The 20,798-nt window shown below is 32.6% G+C and overlaps 1 protein-coding gene across 1 annotated transcript in view; it reads left to right on the top strand.

The window, feature by feature from the left end:
• Positions 1-8,066, top strand: part of LOC108910799 (dihydropyrimidinase) — a 54,018-nt gene extending 45,952 nt beyond the window's left edge. The window contains exons 5-8 of the mRNA XM_018715527.2: positions 474-810; positions 883-1,095; positions 1,688-1,817; positions 6,912-8,066. Of these exons, the coding sequence (XP_018571043.1) occupies positions 474-810; positions 883-1,095; positions 1,688-1,817; positions 6,912-6,988 (757 nt within the window). The 3' untranslated portion in view covers positions 6,989-8,066. The remainder of the gene's footprint in view (positions 1-473; positions 811-882; positions 1,096-1,687; positions 1,818-6,911) is intronic.
• Positions 8,067-20,798: the final 12,732 nt, after the last annotated feature.

The following is a 20,798-nucleotide window of genomic DNA, read 5'->3' as shown; positions in this document are numbered from 1 at the left end:
GGAATGTTGTTACATTTCTTAATTTTTATATACAATTTAAAAGTGAATAGAAATTGGAATGGGGATTTTGAGAATAATCTCGTGTTATTAGATTTTGAATACAAAAAAATTAAGGAAAGTTAATTATATTGGGCTTAATATTTGCAATTTTGAGATATTATAAGTTCCAGGTACGTGTTCTTAATTTCTATTTTATAAAAAAATTTTTTGAAATTCATTTGTTTTTTATTTATTATGTAGCTTGTAAATCGAGATAGGTACTTCAAGAAAATGTTTAACAGAGAAATTATTGTATAGTCGATGCTTAAAAGGTAAAAAATTGTATCAGTTTAATTGTAAATTCAAAATTTTGACGTTCAAAAATGGTTTACAGGCTAAATAATCATAATTTTAGAAATGCATTTGTAAATATGTAGAATATATACGTTTTAAATTAATTTTTAAGTATATTCAACGTAATTTTTCTGATGTAGGGGTGTTCTTCAAGTAACTGGCAGTGACAATTGTACTTTTAATAAGTCGCAGAAGGAATTAGGAAAAAATGATTTTAGAAAAATTCCAAATGGGGTAAACGGCGTAGAAGACAGAATGTCTGTTATCTGGGAAAAGGGTGTGCATACTGGTATTCTCGATCCCACTACATTTGTAGCCGTAACCAGTACAAATGCTGCAAAAATATTTAATTTGTACCCAAGAAAAGGTTGCATTGCTGTTGGATCGGATGCAGACATAGTGATTTGGGACCCTGTTGCAATCAGAACTATATCGGTTACAACACATCACCAAGCTGTAGATTTTAATATTTTTGAGGTAAATAATAAGTCACAAGATTTTAATGTACACATGTTTTGATGAAAGATTTGATAATTTTTTTTATGTTAGGGTATGCAATGTCATGGGGTACCCCAATACGTGATCGTCAATGGAAGAGTGTGTGTGGATGAAGGTCAGTTGCGTGTTGTTGAAGGGCATGGACATTTTGTTGAAACTCCAACTTTTGCACCTTACATATATGATCCAGAGAAACTTGCGTCATTAAGAGCTGAGAAAAATGGGGTAGACGATGAAGTGGATCAGTTACAAAGGATACATACGGTAATTACTACTCATTGAAAAAAATCTTAATTTTTAACAAAAACATTTTAGCTGAAAGAACAAATAGACCTTTTTCATTAGTTCATAAGCTGGAAACAAAATTATATTTACATCCCAGTCAAATAAAAAGCAAATTCGTTGTTAAATTCTTAAAATTACATTAATAGAAAAAATTTCATATTTTACTTACAATTGGATTGATGGACTTGACAACGTGGCTTTGTCCTTATTCGTTTATTGGATTTAATCTATTTTGTTTAATGTTTAGTGACAAAAAGTAGTGGGAAAAAAATATGTTGCATTGTACACATTAATACCGTTAATTTATTTTATGTGAAAAAGGTACATTGAAACTGGATCTAATCGTTTAAATTTTAATCTGTATTTGTATCACAAAATAATACTTTATGCATTTCACAAGTATTTTAAGCAATAGTTTGGAGACTAAGAGTGGTTTTTAGTATATTTTCTTGGACTGTAAAGTAGTGTTTACAATACTTATGAAAATCATAATATTGACAACACAATTGGCCCTTAATCTTTCAAAACATTTAATGAAAAGGAGATTACCTTAATAAATTAATTTTTTTAGGTACATTTAGAAGACGATACTTTATGTCCTACTCCTACTTTACCTGATTCAGCAGTAAGCACTCCTTCATGCAGAGGAGCTAGACCAGAAGGGCAGAGAAATATTCAACAGTCAACATTTTCTATCAGTGGTACGTATATTATAATCCTCACAGCACTTTCATAATGTTAATGTATAATTTAAAATGAGGCGGCAATATTCTACCAGTTAATTTTGTGACATATTTTTTTTAACAGAATACCCTGTATATTTTCAATATATGACTAGAGTGCTTTCTTAATATTACAGATAAAGCATAATAGATCTATCTGTAATAATAAGGAAGAAAAAAGTATGCTATCAAGAAACTCTTTAGACTCTTTTGGCCATACTGTAATTTTAATGCAGCACTTTGTTCAAATTTGAAAAATATACAAGTTGTTTGTCAAAATATATATACAGGGCGTCTCGAAATTAAAGGACAATATTTCTACAGTGTTCTAAGTAGAAAAACATTACTATTTCTTTATATACTCTGATGATGGATTTTTCTAAATAACTGAAATAAGTTGGGATAAATTTACGAAATTTGGTAACTAGCTTAACTCTTACGTGCTCATAGTCCGCTATTAAAACGAAATTTGCAAGTTTCCATTACATACGTTCCAACACTTGGGGGAAGGGAGGAAAAATTTACCATAACTTTTTTATGCTTTGACTTTGTTACTTTTGACTAAAAAGTATGAAATTTCAGTTTTTTAGTAAAAAAAGATACTCTTGGTCCATATTGGTACAATGATCCATTTTTGTGAAAATCCGTTTAAAAATAATGTTACATGTGTTAATCACCGGGAATCGAAATTGTCAAGATTTTCTATCGTATCGGGTTGTGAAGAACAAAAACGCGTTTGGCGTCATTTGCATTGACAGTTCAGTTATTTTACTTTTTGCGAATTGTTATTTTCACAGAAATTTATTATTTTTAGTAAATTATTATTTGACAAAGTTAAAAAAAAACAATTGAAATTATTAAAAGGTAATACAATAAACTTGTAACGTCCCTTTTGCTCTGGCGCCAAATTTTTGTAACGTACTTTATTTACTTGGCTTTGATTTTGCGGTGGTGACGGTTCGGTTCAGACGTTACTTGTGGCCGCCCCCGGTATACTACCAACTCTAAACAGAATCTTAATTCACAATTTCAAATTCTAATTTTCTAGATTTATTGACGTCACTGACGTCCATATTTGGACGCCTAATTTTGTGACGACCCTCGACTACTAGTTTATCGGCAGCGGTGGTTGGCAGCCGGCGGTGGTGAGTGACGTCACAGGAACGTACTCCGGATTGAATCTTTTTGTTCGGTTTTTGTCTCGGGCGCCAGTTTCCCAATCGGTTACGTGGGGGAAACTCCACGTGAAACCTACCCTCGGTTTAGAGTAAGTACTCGGGATAGCTGCAGTGAAGAAAGTTTAATTCCAGGGGTCTGTTATATTTCTCTTAATTTCAAGCAAAGTAGTTCTCTGAGTGTAGTGTTATTTTCCTTTCAAAATAAACGGTCTTATCAGTGTAGGTCACAAAAAGATAGTGCGACTTTTTACTGAGCGGAATTTATCAATCTTATCGGTGTTAAGAATGAATACAAACGGGAATTATATTTACTAGATTTATTAATCAGGCCTATTGAACTTGAAACAAACAAACAAAAGTAAAACAGATTCTTATTACAGTTATTATAAACAACTAAAATTAGAAATGTACAAATAATGTACAAACGGTGGGAATAAAAATAGAATTGGTTAGAGCAATTATATATCACGGGATTAAAAATGCCTATTCGGTTTTCCGGCGCTGTAAAGAATTACAAAATTAGAACATACTAAAATATCGGTGGTCAGGACACAAAAATCGGTATGGTAGGCAAATGCAGTATTAGGCGGTTAGTTTATTTTTACAATAAACAATCTAATACTATAAGAAACGGTACGCCAACGGTATTCGGTTTTAATTTCGGTCGGTGCTAGAAAGAAAAACACAGTTAGCAAATCAGAGTAATAAATAATCAACAAATATGCCGATTCCAAATGGCTCTGAAACAAAGAAAAATAGATTACGGGCTACTCTAATGCTACAAATAAATATCGTCGGCGGTTTCTAGCAAATGCAACGGAAATATGCGGAGTTAATACCAGCCAAGGAGGAAGCGAAGCAAGCAATACACAAATGGCATAAATAAGCAAACGGTGATCAGGTACAGGAATAGTTTGGGTGACGGGAGGCAAAGTCTATTCGAGTGCACGTTCGGACGCGCGGCCGGTGACAGATTTCTCCTGGAAGCGGTGTTATGCACAGCCAACTCCCTGGGTCTATCCGTCGGTACGGCTGGCACTTAACGTCTTCCGCTGGCGATGTTATGCACAGTCAACCAGCAGTTTCAGTCAAGGTACCCCGCAACGTTCGTCAAAACGAGGGCGATGTTATGCACAGTCAACCCGCCGCCAGACAACGCCGCTGCCGCACCACGTACTGTATACGACAGATGTCTCCTGAAAGCGGTGTTATGCACAGCCAACTTCCTGGGTCTATCTGTCACGGTTTGGCCAGCACCTAACGTCTTCCACTGGCGATGTTATGCACAGTCAACCAGCGGTTTCAGTTAATGTGCCCTAGCTACGTTCCTCAAAACGAAGGCGATGTTATGCACAGTCAACCTCCGCCTGATAACGCCGCCGCCGCACCGGACAGCACTTAGTTCAAAATAGAGTTCAAAACTCGGCAGGACTTATACCAATATCAGGACAAGTAAAGATCAGGAAATACAATTTGCTTACTTATTCCGGGTCGCTGCTCCTGGTGGCTAACTCCTTCGGTTCGGATGGCGGTCTCTGGGTCGGTGTCAGGTCCTCGGGGTGGTCCTCAGGGCTGGAGCTGGAGCTCTTCGAGTTCAGGATCTGAACTGCCTGTTTTCGTCCAGGCACGGTTGTTTTATTGCCACAATCCCCCCTTAACTGACCAGGAGTCTTGGTGGGATTATGCGCGCGGCACTCGTCAGAGTGGGGCAAACGGACGGTTCAGCTCGACTCGCGGACAATAATTGCTCTTGCCAATTAAGTTAATTAAAGAAATAAATAGCAAAACTCTTACACAAAACTTAACATCAATACCGGTTCATTACAAACTAATAAAGATAATTGAAAACCACACTATTAATAAAACTTATCTTTATTTCAATAGTAATTTTTATAGCAAATTATCAAAAAGAATTCAATTTTGCTGAATACATCTTTCAGCTCGACGTCGAATTGTCTGCAAAGACCACAAAACTTTAAAATTATTTTGTCTGGTTTGATTCGCAGCCAAATGAATCCTCTGTTGTAATTCTTCCAAAGGATTTATTTCTGTAGCGTAAACTACAGCCTTCATCCTACCCCACAGAAAGTAATCTAAAGGATTTAGGTCTCCAGATCGAGGTGGCCATGGAATCCACCTATCCACCTACCAGGAAAATGGTCGATTAACCAATTTATAACATTATGTTGTTGATAGTGTAACGTTAATCGTACATTTAACAGTGTATCATCCAATAGTTCTCTTACATCATTTTGCAGAAAGTTTAAGTATCCTTCTGCATTCAGACAAACGGGAAACTGAATTGGTCTAAGTAGCTTGGTCCTCCAAAAGTTCTTGTCCACATTTATTGCAAATAATCTATTTTGAAAATTTGTGCGTATTGCCCGTGGATTTTCGTCTGACCAGAAATGGGTATTATGAATATCTGCTAGCTCTACATTCGTAAAATGTTGCATTTTCGGCTGATAATAATTCGCAAAAAGTAAATAATTGAACTGTCAATGCTCGATCAAGATACTTACACTTAAAATTTTCTTGCGATTAAATCCAGTGTATTGTAGATTGACAGTGTTGCAACTCTAGCAACTATAAAGGCGTATACACAATGAATTCTATATTTCCAAAGTAAGTTAATTGCATTTGTGTTTCCTTGTGATTAAATCTAGTGTATTGTAAATTTACACTGTTGTTATATTGACTGTCATTGACTAAACATTTTATTGAAATTCGTAAATTTTACTTTAGCCAATACAGGACGTCATTCATCTCACACTTTATTATTATTTTGAGGATTTTCGAATGAAGCATGTAATTATAAGAAACAAGACATATTATTATTAAACGTACTTATATTAATACATTCCTATAGAATTTTACTTAAGGACACATCCCTATTATACTACAATATGGTGCAACCTATTGAAATGGTACAAATAAATAAAATATCTTCATTGTATTTCCATACTCCAGCATATCAAATTTTCACCTCAAACAGTTGAAATTGAAAAAAGGAAAAGTTGGAAGGTAGTTCAAATAAAAATTTTCGACACTTCGTTTTCAACAGAAACAAGAGATCACTTTTATTAGCAGTATATAGTCTACATATTCTAAATTTACCATTTTTTTCAGTCAGCCGTATATCTCCTTTAACTCTCACTGCTCCAGACGAATTAATTCGCTTGAATAGTTAAACTGGATCAGGCTGCTCAAACCGTATATATGCGCAACTATGCGCATTAGTGACTCGGTTGCTGCAATTGGTATAGGAAATTTTTGTGGGCGGAGCTCATAGCGATTATGGCAATTATTTTTATGGAAGAAGGTACTGGTAATAATGCCAAGATTTGTTCATCTCTTTTTTAGTTTCTATTTAATACGGCTGTTGATATATTGTATTTTATTTAAAATAAAATCGTAAAAATATCTAGAAAATTGACAGAAGACTGGAAGAAAATTTATCGAAGAGCGACAACAGCAACAAGTTTGAGATTGAGGAGCGTAGTGATGGATACTTTATAAAATATTAATAACAAAACTATTACAATTATTTTGAAACCTTTAAACATATTTTAATTTAATTTAACACAACATAATGTAAAAATATAAGTAGTCTAACTGCTCCAGACGAGTATAAACGCCCGCGGTAAACTTTCGCGCAGCGAAAGGGTTATTAATTATTAGGTTTCTAAGGTATAAGTACAACTGAGTTTATTTTTTTTATCTTCAACACCCTGATTCTTGGATCTCTGTTGATTTGAACTTGAACTATCCTCACCAATTTTCATTGTAGAATCTAGTTCTGAAATTTGTTATAATGTTCAAGATAACATTGAATAAAAAACTAAATGTTATCCCTAAAGAAATTAATATATTAATAGTACTTTGTATTTTTCAGAGGACCTTGATGTCGAGAGAAAATCATGTATTCGCGTACGGAACCCTCCAGGTGGAAAATCTTCCGGTTTCTGGTAAAGAATAACAGAAAAATGTGTTCGCTTCAACATTGCTTAAATAAACCATGAAAACAAAACAGTACCAAAGTATAAATAATTACTTTAATATTATTAATAGTAACTGTACCTGTATTATTTATTTCCTTTGATATATTACCAGTTATTATTTATACTGATGATTTTCTACTGATGTGTCGGGAGCATAATCAAATTGAATTGTTCAGTTTGAAAGTTTTGTTGACTTACTGTTAAACTTAGTTGTTTTAGTTAAAATCGTTATTTATTGATGCATAAATTAAATTAGGCTAGGATAAATGGGGGTTTGTTGAAACTGCCTTATTTTTCAACAATACAAATATTATTTTCTGTGTTAATAGTATGGGGTGTCTAAAGATATTTTTCAAGAAAAAAATAGAATAGAAGAAATATCTCTTAATAATGTTCTCCGTCTCTTTGCAGCCAAAAAGATTACTGATCTTCAAAATTCATTGTGTAGATCTAATAATAGCTCAAGTATGTTTTGTTTCTCTTTTTTTAGAATTGAATAATCGATAAGTATAATGAATCAATTTAGGAATATTTATTAACATTCAGACTGCTCATTGTTCGATGGAAGTAGTTAGAAAATAAGGACTGTTTGTTGGTCGACTATCATTATAGATATACTTCCCTTTAATTCACGATTAAAGAAATTATATAATGTGTTTTTTACTTTTAGAAAAACAAGATACATTAAGGACTAACTAAACGTAAAATCAACATAAAAAGCAAAGCGCAACAATTAGCTGTTGTATAATAGGCAATATTGGAGACTATTTCACATTATTTTACAAAATGTAGCTTTTTTTTCAAGGATATGCATTATTTATTTTAAACACTTCGGTATTCTGATCTATTTGAATTTCGAAAGGTATTTAGAAATACAGTGGCCAAGAAATTTGTACAGGAAAGCATGCAACACTCAATAGATCTGTATCGATGTAAATAAAACACAAACATAAACAACACTTTTATTAAGTCATTGTGGGTTTAGGACCTCTACACCCTCATACCTAATAAAAAAAAAGCATTAATAAAGAATGGAAAATTAAAAGAACTTGCCAAGCACCAAATATACAGGGTGTCCCAAAATTAATGCAACAAAATTTGGTCATAGATTCTTATGGCAAATTTAGGGGACCCGTATTTTTTCGTTTTACCAAATTGCCCCCTCTTGGAGTTACAGCCCCTTGAAATCATCCCCTAAGAATAGTCTTCTTTATATCTCAGAACGCTGTTTTACGAGAATCACTAAATTTGGTACTCAGGGGTTTTATGACATTCACATGATAGGTTTCATAATCTGATAGTGCTACGCTTTTTGGCAGGGAACTGCCTTAAGACACTTTTTCGTGGGCTCCCTTGTCTTTGGAACCAAAAAAATTTGGTCGCAAATTTAAATTTCTTAAAAATTATTAGTTAACTAGAAAGCCATTGAATTTAGAAACTTTTTTGTCTCGATATTTTTTTCGTAAAACACAATGTTTTTGAGGAAAATGGCGAATCACGATATGCATTCGATCGCATTTTGACATTTTTCTCGGAAACTTTGCGTTTTACGAAAAGAGTATCGAGAGACAAAAAAGTTTCTAAATTTAATGACTTTCTGGCAGATTAATAATTTTAAAGAATTTAAATGAGACCAAATTCTTTTGGGTCTAAAGACAAGGGGGTCCACGAAAAATTGTCTTAAGGGGGTTCCCCCCCCAAAAAGTGTGCATCATCAGATTCCACATGTCATAAAATCCCTGTGTATCAAATTTAGTCATTCTCGTACAACAGGATTCTGAGCTATAAAAAAAAAGATTATTCTTAGGGACGGATTTCAGGGGGCTGTCTGTAACTCCGAAAGAGGGGGGGCCACTTGGCAAAAATAAAAAACACTGATCCCCTAAATTTGTCGTAAGAAACTGTGACTAAATTTTGTTGCATTAATTTCGGAACACCGTGTATATTGTAATAGTATTTGTACAGTTGTGAAATTATGAAGCACCAAATATGTATTGTAGGGAATTTACACATTTAATATTTGGTTGGATATCCATCAGATTTAAAAAAAAAAATTTTAGAGAGCGTGGCATAGAAGCTACTAATTTCTGGGTCAAATCAGAGCCCATGCATCTTCCATTCGTCATGCAGTATGGTTTTCAATTGGCTTGTACTAGTTATATTACATTTTCGTACACGTTTTTCAAGTTTGACCTATAAATTCTCAATATATTGAATGCCATTCACTGACATAGTATGTAAGCTCTATGCTTTGGGTTGTCCTGCTGGGGATTGTAATCATTTCCCATTCTAAGCAAATTGGCGTTTTGTTTTAAATTTTTCTTTCAGGATGCACACTAGTACACATCCATTATACCCTCTATTATTACTAATTTCCAACACCTTTGCTAAACATACAGCCCCATATCATGACTTCTTGTCCTTCATGTTCCACAATAGATTGCAAATTGTTGGGATTCAGCTCTTCATTTGGTTTTCTTTGTCCGCCGGATCCAAATATATTAAATTTCGATTCATGGGAGAAAATGACTATTCCAGAAATCAGGATTTTCAATTATATACTATTTTTCAAAATCTAAAATTTGCTATTTGTAGCAATAATGTACAGCTTCTGATGGGTGATGCACAATTTCAGGTTAGCACGTTTAAGTACCCTGTGAATTGTATCCGGACAAACTTTTATTGAAGCCTTCTACTTCCCTGGTTATTGCAGGTGCATTTAATCATGGATTATTTCCAATATGTCTGCTTCTACTTTTATTTTCAATGTTGTTTTAGTTACCAAATTTCTTGATAACATACTAAACAGTTGAATGGTTTCCGTTGATAGCCTTTGCTATTGCTGATCATTATCTGAAATCATTATTTCTGTTGGCTGCATAATCTTGATATTATATTTCTCTTGGCAATTTTCGTTTCTTTTTCTTTCCATCCAGACATCACGAAAAACGTTAATCATACGCATGTAAACTGTAAGCTGAACTACTTCCAGAGTACTACAATGTAAAAAGAGATCCGTCAACTACCATCATGCTAATGCCTGCTTACTAAAAATGATGTACGAATACTTTTGCATATACCATCTTTGTTTGTACAGTTAATGTGTTTATTTCCTACTAGCTTCTGAACTTTCCATTATTAATAACAATACTAAAGATGTGTTGTGGTAAGTAATCCATCCACTACTGGCCATCATGCCATCATGTGTTTATGTGATAACAGACTGTTGTGCCTCCGCATGCTCTCCTGTACGAATACTTTTGCTGTCTATTGTATGTAAAATTTATTGAAATCAGTTTATAGTCCCAGATCTCACAAGATTTAATTGCAAAATTAAAATTTGTACAAATTATTCGGTTTCTATTTGAATTTGGATACACAAATTTATGTGAAAATACCAAACACTGATGATTTTATGATCCTTAGAAATTTTCCATCTTTACTGCACCTCTACTTAGAAGTATATTTTATTTGTATTATTTGCAAATTTATATTGTTTTTATTTTCTAATATTTTTCAAATACCTATTCCTTAGATTTCCAACAATACTACAAACAACCTGTCCTCTAATGGATATGTCTTTAGTTGCTTACCTATGTAACACAGCATTTCTTTTACATAAATAGTTAATTGTTAACAAATACCTACTGAAATCTGATAAAAATATCTTGAAATGAATATGTGCGGGATGTGATTGTTAGTTTTAGCTTTTGCATGTAAACAGTACCTACATTTAGTAAAAGTACCTATAGCACGTTTTATTTAAGTTGCACATTATTTTTTGCAGTTATATAATCTTTTTTAGATTTATTGTAATGTATTTAATAATAAAATTTAATACTTCTGCAAAATACTGTGTTTTTATGTTTACTTCACATTTCCCTAATTTGTACTTAATATCTACTATAAAAAATATTGAGATAAATACTATACATTAAGGGGAAACCACATTAGAAGGTTGAAAAAAATCCGATTTTCTTTTTTTGCTTAAATTAGTATTCAATAAACTGCCGAAATTTCAGAACGAAATTCCAGTTTGTTCGGATTTTATGAGCCTAAAACTGAATGCCTATTGGGTCAACGCTCGAACGCACAGCAGGTGGGGTAGAGCGCTTGTTCAGAGGTAGAAGGACTGTTATATGATGCTGGAGTCGCTGATTGATCGGTAAGCACTCATATTATTAATAGCTCAAATTGGTAACTCAAAAATTATTTTTTAACTCGTCTTTCTCGAAACAACATTTTTTTAATTCACAGCAACTTGAGTTGAAAAAGTATGAACCGATCATTATGACAATTAAAAGTATGTTTATGAAATTACAAAGAACATGAACCAACAATTGGGATGATAATATTTTTTTATTCAAAATAAGTGAAAAAAAAATTTTGAAAATTGATACATTTTTTTCAAACGCTTGTTAAAATTTTTTACCTGCAATGAGGTTCATATTAGAAAACATTTAATAGTGAAGGAAAAAAACCATTTTTCTTCCAGACTTTCAGATCAAAGTTGCGACCTCCACATTTCGGGGACAAAGCCCATAACTTTAGCACAAATGACTTGAAAAAATTATTAAATCAGTTCAAATTGTTAACAAAATAACGTCAAAATTTAATCAAATTCTAATCAATTTGTCCCACTCAAAAAAATTCATGAAAAATGCCTGAAAATCAGCCCCCTTTAATGTAATATCCCCCCTCAGAGGCGGTCTTAGGGGGTGGCGAGCAGGGCAATCGCCTGGGGCCTCACTTACAAGGGCCTCGTGCAACAACTTGAGTAAAGAAAAGTTTATATTTATAACTTTATTTTATCCTTAGCTATTAGGTAGATATACAGGGTGTGCCATTTAACATTCCCGCTGTCAATATCTCCAAAATGAAGAAATTTATTTTAGTTCTGGAAATTGGGGTTGTTAAGTCCCTCGAATAGCTTCAAATTATAGTTAGAATTGTTATTTCAAATCTTTCTATATAAATGGCGTGGCGATACTAAATTTTTTTTTGTTCCCTGGAACGATCGTTAAATTTTAAGTATTTTTTGTAATATAAAGTTTTTTCCTATATTTAGTTGTTTTCGAGATATGTCGATTTCAATACGCGATGTATGGTATAACAGGAAAATTTATTATTTTATTCAAATCACACAAAATATTCTTTTAAAATATTGTTATAATAGCTTTATTCACATCACATACTAACTAACAAACAATAAATTATATAAAAAACGAATGATCAACCACAGAAAAAAAAATTGTACATTGGTAAATCTTATAAGGTGCAAAGATGAACCGTATTTTATAAAATGTTATTAAAAAATGCAGTCATAGGTGGCTCGTCATTTGTTTAAAATAAAACAATGACAGATGAATCATTAGTTTTCCAATAATTACAGTTTTATCAGTTTGCGTCTTTCAATTTAAGTATACTAGTTATACGATTTATCATTGCATAATTTTTTTTCTGTAGTTGATCATTTGTTTTTTTATAATTTATGATTTTTTAGTTAGTATGTGGTGTGAATAAAGCCATTATAACAATATTTTAAAAGAATATTTTGTCTGTGATTTAAATAAAATAATAGATTTTCCTGTTATATCATACATTGCGTATTGAAGTCGACATATCTCAAAAACAAATAAATATAGGGAAAAACTTTATATTACAAAAATTACTCAAAATTTATCGCTTTCAGATGGACTCTATATCCACGTTCCAGGGAACAAAGAATTTTTTAATATGCCACGCTATCTATACAGAAAGATTTGAACTAAAAATTATAACTACAATTTGAAGCTATTCGAGGGACCTAACAACCCCAATTTCAAGAACTAAAATAAATTTCTTCATTTCAGAGATATCGGCAGCAGGAGTGTTAAATGGCACACCCTGTATAGGTATATGACAATAAAATAAAGTTTGTTAATTCATAGTAAATATATTAATAATAATAAAAGGTGCCTAAATAATATTTCTCATTTAAATTTATTTAATGATCGATATCAAAATCAATTAATTTATCAGTGGATAATAATATTTTTTATAATTGGATTGTAAAACATAATTGAATAAGTTCATGTACAATTTTTTTTAAAAAAAACCTAGCTTTTAGTGACGTCATTTTATTTTTGTATTCTTCTCAGTACACCCTTACATTTGATACCCATATCATAGCTTTGCATAAAAAATAATTGGTCTGTCATCTTTGGGAGTCCCCCATATTGGATTTAGAATGACGTCACTTAACTAACCATGCATTGTTATCCAAACTAAAAGTGTATGCAAAATTTCAGCTCAATCAGTTGGGGAAAACTGTTTTATAATTCAGTTGCAAGATTTGACCCATACTAACAAGGCAAGTTAAATAAGAGCTTGTAAAAATATTTGAATCTTGTACCTTATTTTACCATTATTAAAAATTTTTCGTCTTCGTGTTTGTTAACTTTTAAAAATCTTTTAATGTTTGAACACTCAAAATTTATAACTTGCATTTCTCTTAAATCATCAGAAATATCTACTCGTACATTCGTTTTACGTATCTACATTTCATAAAGAACAAGGGCCTCGCAAAGATCTGCCGCCAGGGGCCTCGTAAAGATCTGCAGCCCGAAGCCTCGCAAAGTCTGCCGGCTGGAGCCTTGTAATGGTTAAGGCCGCCCCTGTCCCCCCTTAAGTATGTTTTATTAACATTTGATATTTATATATTAATAAAAATAATGTACTAATGTAATCAATTAATGACTGCAATGTCTTAGTATATTATTATGTTGCAAGTGCTGAAAAGTGCAAGTTTCTCGAGTTTGAAAAGCAAAATTCAAACAAGTGATAAATTATTAGCATTTCTGCCCAAATTGCATATTATTTTTTTCTTCGGTCACACATTTTGAATACAGAAATTGCTAATTACTGTATAAACTGTTTTTTTTTGTTAACTAGTAATTTTTTTCTAATCTCCATTTCCATATCATAATTAATATTTTCTTGTTTTGTAATTTTTTAATAGAGTATTTTCAGCGTCAGAATCGTTCTTCATTTTTATACATAGATAACAATTTGACATGGACTGACATTTGTCCGAGTTGTGTTGAATATGATGATGCGATTAATGAACGAACATGAACCACAAATGGTTTTCACGTTTTAAAGTTGATTTCAATTTTAAAGATATGAATCATTCTGTATGCCCTGTTCAATTTGATGAAGAGGAATTGAATCAACACCTTCACGAAAATCCAAGATAATTAACAAGGGAATTGGCTCAGGCGATGAAATCCAATCAAACAGTAGTAAATCATCTGCATTCGATGGGAAAAGTCCAAAGACATGGTGATTTGGTCCCACAAATTTTGAACAAAAACAATAAGAATCAACGCTTCGCAATTGCCGCTGGTTTGCTCTGTCGGCACTGATCAACACATGGTTATAAGGAACATTTTCTCTATCGTATTGTCATTGATGATGAAAAATGGTGTTTGTATGTGAACTTGAAACAGCGGAGAGAATGGTTAAGCCCAAAAAAAACAAACTCCATGAACAAGACCAGAACTTCATCCTCGAAAGACAATATTATGCTTCTGGTGCGATTCGAAAGGGATTCTTAACTACGAACTCTTACCAAGCAATCAAACCATCAATGCAGAACTCTATGTCCAACAACTACGGCGACTTCACGTGGCTCTTCAACAAAAAAGACCTGATCAGTGATACATTCTTTAGCAACATGACAATGTGCAACCACATATCGCCAGTATGACCAAAACGGGCACCCTTTTTAAGGAGGTTCAATACTGAAAAAAAATGGTATGAAAGTTTTCAAAGCAATTGAAATCTGTTAATAATTATGCAAACTACCTCCTGTAAAAATATCAGAACGATTGTCAACGTAGTTTTTTTGAAAAATGATATTAAAAATTACGCTCATATACAGGGTGGTCCCGAGGTAATGGGCCAAAATTCATGGGTAGATTCCCCAAGTAAAAATATTGCGATTTAGCCGAACTTACCTTAGTCCAAGAGTTTATAGTTAAAGAGATACAGGGTGTTAAATGTAAAATATTATTTCAGTTTTTTTAATTTATTCCTTAACAAATGCAAATATCCTCACAAAATTTTGAGGATTGGAATTCTTTGAGTAGAAGAAATGAAATCTGTTCACATTTTGGTTAAAGTTCATAGAGGGCGCTAGCTGCAGTAGATTAAATGTGTTAAAAACGACATAACTTTTTTGTACTTTAAGGTATCTCATCTTTGATAACAAATTATTATTTTTCAACTTTTTTCACAGAAAAAAGGTGTACTTTATTAAAGTAGCTATCTAGCACCGTTTTCGAGATATTTGGCTTTGAAACTTCCAATGCTGTTGCATTAAATTNAATATCCGGTGCAGCGGAATTATTAGACTTGAAGCGTTGGCCGCTACAACAGCACCTGCCGGGGTCCCGTTTCGTGACTCACGCTGGGCGATATTTTTTGTACAAAATCCCGTCCTTAATATCTACTATAAAAAATATTGAGATAAATACTACATTAAGGAGGAAACCACATTAGAAGGTTGAAAAAGTCCAACTGATTTTCTTTTACTGCTTAAATTAGTATTCAATAAATTGCCGAAATTTCAGAACGAAATTCTAGTTCGTTCGGACTTTATGAGCCTACAACTGAACGCCCCTAAGGTCAGCGTTCAGACACACAGCAGGTAGAGCGCTTGTTCAGTTATTAAGTAAGAAATGAACATGTAAACTCATAATGATGGAATTAGGAAGAACGACTATTATATGGTGCTGGAATCACTGATTGATCGGTTACCACTCTATATTATCGATAGCTCAAATTGCTAACCTTCGAAAATTATTTTTTTAAACTCATCTTTCTCGAAACATTTTTTTTAATTCACGGGAACTCTAGTTCGAAAAGTTATGAACCGATCATTATGAAAATTGAAAAATATGTTTATGAAATTACAAAGAACATTAACCAACAATTGAAATGATTTTGGCATAATTTTAAGGGTGTTTTTTATTCAAAATAAGTGAAAAAAAAAATGTTGAAAATTGATAAATTTTTTTCAAACACTTGTCAAAATTTAATTTTCACTATTATTACCTGCAATGAGAAAACATATTAATAGTGCAGGAAAACAACCATTTTGCTTTCAGAGTCAGATCAAAATTGCGACCTCCACATTTCCTGTGAACAACCAACTCGGACGATGACCTTCGGTGGACAAAGCCCATAATTTTGGCATTTTTAGCACAAATAACTTAAAAATGTAGTTCAAAATGTTAATAAAATAATGTCAAAGTTTAATCAAATCATAATCAATTTGTCCACTCAAAATAATTCGTGAAAAATGCCAGAAAATCAACCCTAATGTGGTATAACCCCTTAAGTATGTTTTATCAATATTTGATATTTGTATATTAATAAACATACTAAATAGTGTACCAATGTAATCAATTAATGACTGCAATGTCTTAGTATAGTATATTATTATGTTGCAAGTGCTGAAAAGTGCAAAGGACCTCGCACTTTTCTTATGGGAATTGGGTTTCGGCCAATTTTTTTTAAACTTCGCAAGTTGATAGTTCTTAACATGTAGATCAAAAGTCTCAATGGGCACAAAGCCCTAAATCCACCCCTTCCTCCCCAAAAACTGCCTCCAAGTAGGGGGGAGTTTACTTGTCATTTTATGAAAAAAAGTTTCAAATAAAAGTTGTTTATTTCGATGAAATCTAAAAAAAACTATTGTTTTTTCGAAAAATCAATGTTTTAGCCTTAAAACGCCACCAAAGTTTAACACAGAGTATACGTATGATAGCTGTAGATATACACGTGTGTTAAGTTTAACAGCGTTTTAGAGCTTGAATATTACTTTTTCAAAAAAATAAAAAATCACATACAAACTTTTCTTTAGATTTAGTCAAGTGGGGCAGTTTGTTAATCAAATATGTGGTTGTTTGGGGTCATTGTTGGGTTGATAAAAAAAATAAATTGTTTTACATGCAGAAATCAGTTAAATCGCCCCCGCTACTTGGAGGCAGTTTTGGGGGGGTAGGGATGGATTTGGGGCTTTGTGCCCATTGAGACTTTTGATCTACATGTTAAGAACTATCAACCTGCAAAGTTTCAAAAAAATTGGCCGATACCCATTTCCCATAAGAAAAGTGTGAGGTCCTTTCTTGAGTTTGAAAAGAAAAATTCAAACAAGTGATAAATTATTAGCGTTTCTGCAAATTGCATATTATATTTTTTCTATGGTCACACATTTTTAATATAGAAATTGCTACTTACTGTATAAACTGTTTCTTTTTTGTTAACTAGTAAATTTTTTTCTAATCTCTTGGGAGTATTTCCATATCATAACATTTTCTTGTTTTGTATTACTGGAGTATTTTCAGCATCAGAATCATAATTCATTTTTATACATAGATCATAATTTGAGATGGACTCACATTTGACTGAGTTGTGTTGTATATGTTGATGCGATTAATGAACGAACCGCCCGTCGATGGTTTTAAAGGTGATTTCAATCTTAAAGACAGGAATAGATGCCCTGCTCAATTTGATGAATCGACTCCTTCAGGAAAATCCAAGATAATTAACAAGGGAATTGGCTCAGACGATGAGATGTAATCACAAAACAATAGTAAATCATCTGCATTCGATGGGAAAAGCTCAGACATGGCGCTTGGGTCCCACATATTTTGAACAAAAACAATAAGAATTAATGCTCCGCAATTGCCACTAGTTTGCTCCGTCCTCATTGATCAACATGTTGTCATAAGAAACAGCGGAAAGAATGGTTAAGCCTAAAAAAAATAAGCAACTCCATGAATAAGACCAGAACTTCATCCTCGAAAGACAATATCATGCGTCTGGAGGGATTGGAAAGGGATTATTTATTACGAACTGTTACCAAACAATCAAGCCATCAATGCAGAACTCTATATTCAACAACTACGGTGACTCCACATGGCTATCCGACAAAAAGGACCTGATCAACGATATGTGCCTTTGTAACATGACAATGCGTAACCACATATCGCCAGTATGACCAAAACAGCCTTTCGGAAGTCGAATTGTGAAGTTCTGCCCAACCCACCTTGCTCTCCCGATCTCGTGACTTCTGATTTTCACCTTTTCTGTTCTTTATCAAATTCCTTACGAAGTGATTCTTTTAACAAGTTACGAGTTTGGTTGGATGAGTTTTTAAGGTCAAAACTGGAGGACCTATACAGAAGAGATATCAAAAAACTTGTTGAAGTACAGAGGTCATAAATAACGATGGAAAATACATCACTGGTTAGCCTATCGACAATAGAGTTAAAAATTAAATATTTATATTTGAAAAAAAAAAATTGATGATTCCCCCACGTAATACGCTCTTCATAAAAACAGAGAACTGAACGTTGAATTATTCTTTTAAAAATCCATGTTGATTGTCAGTTAAAATGTCACACTCTTGACGAAAAGTCAGAAGTTGATCCAAAAATGCATACTCAAACACCTTACTGAATTCAGATGAAACATTTACAGGCTTGTAATTATCTGTCACTTCAGGGCACCCTTTTTAAGGAGGTTCAATACCGAAAAAAAAATGATATGAAAGTTTTCAAAGCAATTGAAATCTGTTAATAATTATGCAAACTGCCTTCTGTAAAAATATCAGATCGATTGTCAACGTAGTTTTTTTGAAGTGATATTAAAAATTACGCTCTTATGGGAGTTGGGAAAAAACTTTTCATCAAATGTGAATATTACCCTTAAAAATGATTAGGATCGGNCGTAAAGTTTCTTAAGTAGAATTTGGACGAAAATCAAATAATTGACGTCTTCCACTTGTCTTATTGCTGTCATTTGTATGCTAATTTCTATTAAGTATTATTCGTATCTAATTAAAATTACATCTTAGCTTACACATTAAATTGTATACTCGTATACATAAATGTGAGATAGAATGCTTCGTTTTTGGAGTTACATGAAACCAGTTGTTTATGGAGAAACTATAAACACTTGAAAAGAACTTTAGTAGCAGGTTTTAAATGCTGCAAAGTCATTTCGCATTCAGGATTTATACTTTAAAGTAAGACAATTTTTTAATAAACGTATTGATAAATGTATTGAAGCTAGAGGTGGACATTTTGAGTAATTATTGTCAAAAAGGCATATTTTTTAGTAATGTTTACTATTTTACTGCTCATTACAATTTTTAATTCTAAATAAATCCTTGTTTTTGACATTTCTAAATTATTTTAATTATTTCAACTATTAGCATTGGAAGTTTCAAAGCCAAATATCTCAAAAACGGTGCGAGACAGCTACTTTCATAAAGTATACCTTTTTTGTGTAAAAAAAGTTGGAAAATAAGAATTTGATACCAAATATGAGATACCTTGAAGTACAAAAAAGTTATGTCGTTTCCAACAACTTCAATCTACGGCAGCTGGCACCCTCTATAAACTATAACCAAAATGTGAACAAATTTCAATTCCTCTATCCAAAGAATCCCAAATCCCAAAATGTTGTGTAGATATTTGCATTTATTAAGAAATGAATGAAAATAAACTAAAATAATATTTTACATTTAACACTCTGTATCTCTTTAACTATCAACTTTTGTACAAAGGTAAGTTCGGTTAAATTGCAATATTTTTGCTTCGGGAATCTACCCATGAATTTTGGCCCATTATCTCGGGACCACCCTGTACACAGGCTCTTATGGGAATTGGGAAAAAACTTTTCATCAAACGTGAATATTGCCCTCAAAAATGATTAGAATCAGGAAAATAAAATTGTAATTAAAGAATTAAATATTATTAAAAACAATAAAAATATGCACTTACACATTTACAAATTTTAACAAACATCCGATCCAATGAATAGAAATATGGCAACCCTGTACTCTGTATTTAACTGTTCGATTGATGAGCTACATTTGAATAGCTCGATTACTATAAAATTATTCCTGTCGAAAATATAGCAACAATTAATATTAAATAAATTTATCATGATCTAATACAATATAATAGCAATTTGAAATAAAAATTGAAACAATCTCTGCAAAATAAACAGTACAGATGTTCTAGCATAACTTTCAACTCGAAAAGGTGATGTCCCACTACCATACACTGAGCTTCTTGATAATAATCAGTAATCAAATGTATTCTTGGTTTGCACATTCTACCTCTGTTTCATACGCCTTTTATATTGCTTTTCAGTCATTACTTTTCCTTTGTATCTTGGATGCTCATTCATGTTTACGGTATACGCGATAAGCACAATTGACAGTAGTTGACACTGTTGACAGTAGACCCGCCTTTTACCTTTTACCACTACGCGACACTGACGTGCAATGTTGCCACATTTTACCCATAATTTTACAAGCTCTAAATGAATAAATAGACTTTTATTCGAATAAAAATTACTTGCCGCACATTAAACACGAAAAATATATGCGACCAAAAAAAGGAAAAAATTCAATCAAAAAAAACAAAATTAAGTTGCCCAAAATAAATTAAGGAAAGGTGGGAACGCAAAGAAAACCCCGGGTATAAGCATAGGCTCACCCGTACCGCAAGCCCCCCAAAAAGGCCAACCAAAACCCCTAAAAAAAAAAAAACTTAACAAGTTTCAATCAATCTAGATCCACCAAAAAGGTTATATAACAATTTTATCCGCCAGCTCCTCTTTTTTTAGGTAATGTTGAAAATAAATGAAACTGTAGAAAGTGTAGAATTTACATTTAATCAAATATAAAAAAACTATAAAGTTTCAAAATGGACGGA

This window comes from Anoplophora glabripennis, unplaced genomic scaffold (assembly GCF_000390285.2).
Source record: "Anoplophora glabripennis isolate ALB-LARVAE unplaced genomic scaffold, Agla_2.0 scaffold380, whole genome shotgun sequence".
Classification (NCBI taxonomy): Eukaryota; Metazoa; Arthropoda; class Insecta; order Coleoptera; family Cerambycidae; genus Anoplophora; species Anoplophora glabripennis.
The sequence above is the reverse complement of the archived record's forward strand: the minus strand, read 5'-3'. Positions and strand labels throughout refer to the sequence as shown.